Genomic DNA, 7,689 nt, shown 5'->3' on the forward strand with positions numbered 1-7,689 from the left:
CGTGAAGACCAAATGAGTCGCCCGCAGGTCTGTTCCAAACTAAGATTAATAACGGCGCTTATAAGTAAGCTACATCAATTAAATTTTGTCCTGCTATACTTGTGTAAATCACACTTATATGGGAATCGGGAATGGCACTATATTAATTATTGTAGCCATCAATCTGATTTTTATTTGATCTCAGTAATGTGACGGGACAATTACCACTCTTGCAATTATGACATCACACTGATATAATTTACCACGAACCCGTTGGTTTGTGGAGCAGCAATAATATAATTATTGATTCCAAAGAAAAATAGCAGAAAAACCCACCATTTTCACGATGAATGGGGGTGAATATATTTTTACCACCATGAAAAGAGCCTGCGCGTGTCTCATTTGTGGGGCGATTGTAGCGACGACAAAGCGCAATCTACCGCGCTAACTATCCACTGGTCAGCGCAGTACGGGCAGATAAAGCTCGCGATTCAAATCATACAGCAATTCTATTTTACGAGACCATTGTTCAACATTTTTGCCATAAACTCAGGATAGGATGGGATTTACATATTTATCCCGGGGGAGAAGATAGCCGATAAGATGGCTTAACCATATGGCGAACCAAGGCCTCTCGTCCGGTTACCATTTCATGTCGGGTATGGGATTAGTTAGTTATTTGTTTTCGTAAGCATGGATTTGATGGCGAAGGAAGCCATCCCAACGGCGGCAAGGGGTCCAGTAATCCTCTCGCACATAACTATCCTCGCATGGGATTCTTACCTGCGAATCTAACGCTTAGCACACTAACGATGGTCACACAGCCGCGACTTTTTAAAAATATACATTGAATTGGTAGCCCGCGGCGTAATCTGTACCCAGAAAGTAGCCCTCGGCCTCGAAAAGGTTGGTGACCCCTGATGTAGAATCATCCACGGATTATTTCCAAATCACCTTTTAGTCTTTGCTCCAAAATTATCATTAATATGGCTAGGAATGATTAACCGGTTATTTGAACCGTTAACTGACATCTCAGGTACAAATCATTTTTATAATGAATAAATTTCCCAAAAATGATTACGTCATCGCAAATTTACCTCCTGTGGTGATTAATTAAAAAAAAATATCACCAATTGTATAGATAAACCAAGAATAGATAAACAGTGCAATACAAAACAAACACTTTTATTGTGCAGACACATAGTTATCAGACATAGCCATCCCAGACTAATAGAATCCGCATTCGATTTTTAGTTTTCTATGATGCCTATATCGTTAGCATATATTCCCGACCAAAGAGATAGAAAGCCAGATAATAATTTAGACTGCCAATCACATCATTCAACTTCGCTATTTGCCTCGGCTTGCCATAAGACTAGTCATTTCAGGGACATTAGTGATGTAACAATATGTCAAAAGATTTTTCTGGGCAATTTTATTACGAAACAACACGAAATGCGATTTATTGATTACTCTCCGAATGTGACACGGGCCACAGATAATGAAGCTGCGGGCCACTTGTGTCCCGCGGGCCTGGGTTTGGACCACCCTGATATAGGTAGGTGTTTTGGTTGCAAAATCGATCAATGTGGCTCATTACAATTTTGCCAGGGATTTTGTCTTTCCAGATATGGTAACCCTACATAAAATGACACACAAATGTAGCTGAAACAAACTTCAATTTTCCAAGACAACCAGGTTAAATGAACTCACTTGAAACGCACCTTTTGGTTATTTGTTTATTTGCAAACATTGTGCAAAAAATATAGCAAAACAAGAAATCAGAACAAAGAGAGTATTATAGTCTTGCATAATAAATTTCCTATTACAAATGTTTTGTGGTTATAATCTGATGCTGTGGGTGGGTCATTTCTTCCGATTCAAAACCAAGTCTGCTAGAGAAGATAAAGCGACTTTTTCTTCAGAATCTACCAAAATATTCAAATGTCTTTTGGCATCCATACAATATTGTTGAGCAAGAAGGTGTGTACCTTCCAGGCCATCACTCTAGAAAAAACAATACCTTTTTTTCACAAACTGAACTCGAAGCTTACTCCCTGTCTACACTCCAACAGGTTAGTATCTACATATTTATCCCGGGGGAAGGTATACCCGATGAGACGGCTTGAGCATGTGGCGAACCATGGCCCCTCGACTGGTTACCAGTCCAGTCCATGTCGAGTAGGGAATTACCTAGTCAGCTAGTTATTCGTTTCAGATGCATGCACTTCAGCTTCAATCATATCCGACGTGAAATACTTTAGTAGTCATGCATGGCTAATTTGGACTAAATATAATGGAATAGCATATTAGCATACATACAGCAGTCTGTGTATATCTAATAGTTTTGTGAATGCAGGAAAATTAAGACAAATAGAGATTTGATTACCTATTTTTTTTACAGCTTTTAAATATTTAATCCAGGCTTTTTGGTCAAGATGTGGTAATTTTCCAAAAAAACTATTCCAAATGGATTCCTAAATCATGACTTTGAAATATTGGATATATTATTGTTTCGCACATCCAAGAACACACTGTAGCTTTGGCTTAATTAAGTGGATGAAAAATTCAATTTGCTTTACTCTTGCATACAATTATTAACTTACATTTCTAACCGCATCAAGAGTACGTTCTACATCACCCGGCTTTTTAAATCTTCTGAGAATCATGTCATGCAGAAATTTGTGCTGTAAAATATCATAGATGAATCACCTTTTTGCAAATATCCCTTTCCCTTTTTTGTAAAGTTATTAGTTTGCAAAGTACAGGAATAAAATTTGAATTGTTTGTTGCATCAAAAGTTTTTCTCCTATTTTAATGCATTGGATGTTAGGATAGGATTTACCATACATATTTATCTAGGAGAAGAGGGGAAAGTGGATAAGAAGGCTCAATCATATGTTAACCATGGCCTCTCGTCCAGTTACCAGTCCATTTCAGATATGGGATTAGTTAGCCAGCTATTTTGGTTTCCAGAATCAAAAACTTGATGGTTAATAAGGAAGTCGTGACCAACCAGCGTGAACCATTCCACTGCAGCGAAGAGTCCCCCCCCCCCTGGATTTGAATCTGGGAACCCATTCGAGGTCCTGTAACGAGTGTATTCCTCAAATTAGTAATATAATGCAATCATTCAAGTGTGTATCAAAGCATATCTAAAGCAAACCCTGGTACCTTTTGACAAGCAAATAATACTGGTGCTGTAGCTAATCCTAATCTCAAGTCCGCAGCAGCAGGTTTTCCGAGATTTTCAGCCGTCTGTGAGAAATCTAACAGGTCATCAATAAGTTGAAAGGCAATACCAATATTTCGGCCATATTCATACATTGCTTCAACTGTATTATTATCGCAATTGCTCAAAAATGCAACCTAGAAAAAATTTGAGAATTTGATTCGCAAGCAACTTATGTCAATATTTCAAATGTATAACTGTAAAAAAATTACCATTACTATGGAACCATTCGAAAAAATTTAATAATAGATATAAAATTATTATATTCCTTTTTTTTTCTTGTAATTACTACCGGTATGTATAATGAACAGACAGTGTGTCTGAAATTAAATAGGTACTGCTGAGTATTCCAAAGAATCATATAATGTGTGCCTAATACTGCCAGATCAAAACCAAAATATTCGATTAGTTAAAAAAAACAATGAAAATAAGTGTCTAAAAATATATTACATGACAAAAATCATTCCAAATTATCATAACATTGAGACACAGTGGGTGAAATTGGTTGTACAAGTTTACTTACAAACACTGGCTCTGTTTTGTTATACAGAAACATGTAACTAAACAAAAATGTATATAGACTTGCACAATAACTTACAGCTTTACAGGAATTGGCAATAAGACTCGCAGTTTTTCTATAGGTTTTTTTGAGGTAGTGGTCAAAATTTGCATTCGTATCTATTTGCATGAATTCACCTGGAAGTAACAAAAAATTTAGAATGAAATAAACGATTCACAAGATAGAAAGATTCAGATAAAAACGAGGAAGCTAGTAATATTTTGAAACTTGAATCAGACATCTAAAATAACTAACGAGTTACAATGGCTGGTGAAAAATTAGAATGCTAGTTTCTAAGGAGCGGTTATACCCTGAGTTTGAATCGATCTCAGACGAGAATTTGCTAATTTGAAAAGAGCTACCATAGTTTAAGGTTTCAGAAGTAGAAAAGTTAACATTACCTCTCACTAAATCATCAATGATTCTTGCTATCAAAGTAACAATTTCAGTTTCACCAATTGATGCAGTGAGATATGATGCCCGTGACAATACATAATTTCCTGCTAGTACTGCCTGTAATAGAATTATCAGTTATTTTTTAGATTGTTCTGAGATGCCATTAAGATGTTTGAGATTGATGAAGAATAGTTCAGGTTTACTATATACCGTATATGCTCATTTTACCGCCCGATCTTGTTTAATAAGGGCCCGTTTGAATAGCCGCCCGTGTGAACAAAAGATAAAAATAAATAAGGGCTGGTGCTTGAATACCCGCCCGATGTAAAAGCTGATTTTTCAGTGGTAGAGAACAATAGGAAATAAGAAGCGCTTTTGTCACAATGCTGTTGAATTTTAAGCGCTGGTAGATAACACTCACGCCTTAAGCGTCCAATTACATAACAGATAGCATTGATTATGTAACACCGTGGTTCTCAAACTGGGCGTCACGATGCCCAAGTGAGTCGTTTCAATATTGATAGCGCGCCGCAAAACTTTTCTTTTATTGCGGATTTGTACCTGCATTGCGTAGAAAAAGCATGAATAATTTGCGTTAGACTAGAATAAATTGACATGGAAAAAGGATTAATGTGGTCAAATATTTGTCTGCAAAGATATCGTAATTTTTGTGTATAATTTTACTTTAAAAATAACAAGTGCACGTGCTTGGGCCGGTTTAAATAAGGGCCCGAGTTAGTGAGTTTGTTTAAAAAAATACGGGCCAGGGCTACAAAACGAGTAAAGACGGTATATAGTAATTTAAAACATATAATTGTTATCTCCTATCGATCCATACTTTATAGCAGGGTTTCCCAAACTCAATCTCAATAGATACTCTTTGGACAATTTATAGATCGCTCGAGCACCCCCGAAGATGGTTTCTGTGCTGTGATAAGTCATGTGAATTGCAAATGTAGACACTGTAGTTATACTTCTATTGAGGTGAAAATTAGACTTTCTAAAGAGTTGCTAAACCAAGATCTTCAAATTATCAACACCAGGTGATAAAATATTTTAAAGCAGATTAGGAGTTATTGGAAGATATTTATTATACTCAATCTAATGTAGCCATTGAAATGTCTAAACTCTGAATATATTCCCAGGGGTACATCCGTACATGTACCCCAGTTTGGGAACCCCTGTTTTACAACTGAAAAACATGAGGTTTCAAAATCCTACCTCCAGTCTTCAACGCATATCCTTTAGCTTAAACTTCACATACAACTTCCTGTTTACAGCATATTAGACGCTGTGGAAGTCATCTAATTACTGCATATCCTGTCTTGTGTTGTAATAACAATGCAAACATTAAAACAAAGATAATACTCACATTCCGATCTCCCCAAATATCATTTACGGTGTTTTTTCCTCTTCTTATACTGGACACGTCAACGACATCATCATGTATTAAGCTACCCGTGTGGATCATTTCTGAAATCATTGCAATTTTTCTTTGTTTTTCAGTGCAATTGGAGGATATAGAACTGAGAAATAAATATATGATAAAGCATGAGATAAAAGGATCTTACAAAACACCAGCCTCATATTGGATAGGGTTATTTACTTATTTTCTCTTTCATTACACTATTTCTACACCGAGCCTCTTCAAATTGGGGGTTACAAACCCACTGCGGGTCTGCGAAAAGGCTCAATAGAGGTTGCGGTCGATAAAATCTTTTTCGACACTAACTTTTATTAAATATCAAATTATAATAATTTGGAACCAGTATTGAGACACATCATCACATGAATAAAGCCAAGATTCGATCTTTTGTGTGAAATTATGCAAGCACATCGGTATTGCCATTGTTTTCTTTTCTAAAATTTTCTGTGTTTTAAATTTCACCTTATTTTTGAAATCCCAGAGAGCCACAAAAAAAATTTGGATGTGCCAAGTGGGGCATAATGGAAAAAAATTTGAAGAACACTGTTCTATACCATTTTTCAATCAATTCTTTAGACATATTGTAAACTAATTCCACAATTTGCAATTTTAATTCATTATGTATTACGAACAACTTGCACCAGGTATACAACCAACAAACAGTGCTGACCTAAAACTGCAGCTGAAAATAACCGTTTTTAGATGACAAATTAAAAATTAATAGAATATAGATTGAAAAACCTTTGATGTCTTGTGTGAGATGTGTTATTGCAAGCTCTTGCTGTTAGTAAAACTATTTTGGGTCTAATGCTTTTTCCTGTTGAATCAAAATAATAATGACACATCTTTTGTAATAAGGGAATTTCCGTGTCCATTACCTGAAAAAAGAAACAATATAAATTAAAATATGAGCAAATTATAGAATTAATGAATAAAAATCCATACACATGGAAAAAAACATTCAATCATTCTGCATACATATACGTATATTTTTATTTGGGTAAATCTTCCCTTTTGAGTTAAATTGGATATTTGTAACAAATTTTCTTTTACAATATATATATATATATATAAGCATCTCAACGAACACACATAGTCAAACGAATACAGTTTTAAAGTACCCATTCAAAATCGAGCACTCCACTTTTATTTCATTATTTTGCATATCAAAAAATCCCGCCAAAAAAAGCACATATAGCTGTATAGACAAGCGGGTTAATTGCAGAACTGATCAGTTGATATAAGCACAATCTATGATTTGTAAAGAAGTTAACAGCAAATGAGTAATAAATCACTTTCAAATAATGAATTCTCTTGTGAAATGATGTCAAAACAAATTAATGTTTCTACCACTGCTTGACAAAGTGGTACTTACCAACCTTACGAATATCAGAAAAAAAGTTGTTCATATCTTCTTTTAATAGATTTTCATAAGCTGATTTATTTTCCAGCCTTTGTTGCATATTTTGAGGACTTCTAATATCAGTGTGCAATAATCGTTGATTTTTTCCAGAAATATACTTGGGTATACGCTGACATGGCTGAGGTTTTAGAATACATGGTGTACAAAATAACTCGAAAACCGGAAATGTCGTCAACTTTGAAATTAAAATCTTACAAAGCATGTTTTTCTATCGTTAGCATAGCACTGAAAATAAATAAGTTCTGGTTTAAAATCCAAATCACACAAGAATTAACATCACACTGTCACATCCAGACATCAGCATATGCTATTCCTGTATTCACTCGTCTGCTTGTGGACATATCGGTACGGTATGGCGGGTATGTAACTGCAGAACTTGCCTTCCTGCCCTCTGCTCTATGTCTCTACTAGCCTACAATGGTTACGGTATGTCCCCAATAAAATACCTATGTCTGTACGGTATGTGTCTACCGGTACCACAATGGAGATGTCCGTTACGGCCCTCATACTGTTACAGAATGGAAATACGTTCCCATTTGGCATTTCACACTTCGCGTGCAACCCCCCTGTCCTTCATAGTTTGCCACACATGATCGCAATAACGAGGTCACAGTTCAAAATTACGCTGTAAGCATTGAGGTTGAGGTGCGCTTTAATGGTTATGAGCACTTCTA

The 7,689-nt window shown here is 35.8% G+C and overlaps 1 protein-coding gene across 2 annotated transcripts; it reads right to left on the reverse strand.

Moving 5' to 3' along the window:
* Positions 1 to 1,699: 1,699 nt before the first annotated feature.
* LOC120342331 (all trans-polyprenyl-diphosphate synthase PDSS1-like) lies at positions 1,700 to 7,269 on the reverse strand. 2 transcript variants are annotated; one of them, XM_039411111.2, is made up of 8 exons: positions 6,972 to 7,269; positions 6,334 to 6,470; positions 5,539 to 5,692; positions 4,172 to 4,283; positions 3,810 to 3,907; positions 3,154 to 3,348; positions 2,586 to 2,666; positions 1,700 to 1,986 (listed from the first exon to the last, which is right to left on the reverse strand). In XM_039411111.2, the coding sequence occupies exons 1-8, from the start codon at positions 7,215 to 7,217 to the stop codon at positions 1,846 to 1,848; spliced, it is 1,164 nt and encodes a 387-aa protein (XP_039267045.2). In that variant the 5' UTR covers positions 7,218 to 7,269; the 3' UTR covers positions 1,700 to 1,845. The 2 variants fall into 2 exon arrangements, with proteins under 2 accessions (XP_039267045.2, XP_039267046.2); XM_039411112.2 differs by having other exon boundaries at positions 6,968 to 7,269.
* Between the last annotated feature and the right edge of the window lie 420 nt (positions 7,270 to 7,689).

The sequence above is a fragment of the Styela clava genome, chromosome 3 (genome assembly GCF_964204865.1).
Source record: "Styela clava chromosome 3, kaStyClav1.hap1.2, whole genome shotgun sequence".
Taxonomy (NCBI): Eukaryota; Metazoa; Chordata; class Ascidiacea; order Stolidobranchia; family Styelidae; genus Styela; species Styela clava.

What these genes read in the sequence shown, in the direction of transcription:
- LOC120342331 (XM_039411111.2), bottom strand. Translation starts at nt 7,217, where the DNA reads ATGCTTTGTAAGATTTTAATTTCAAAGTTGACGACATTTCCGGTTTTC. An exon ending in CATTGATGATTTAGTGAGAG is followed by an intron (nt 3,908 to 4,171) that starts GTAATGTTAACT and finishes TGTTACTTCCAG; the next exon opens with GTGAATTCATGCAAATAGAT. An exon ending in CTCTTGATGCGGTTAGAAAT is followed by an intron (nt 1,987 to 2,585) that starts GTAAGTTAATAA and finishes TGTTTTTTCTAG; the next exon opens with AGTGATGGCCTGGAAGGTAC.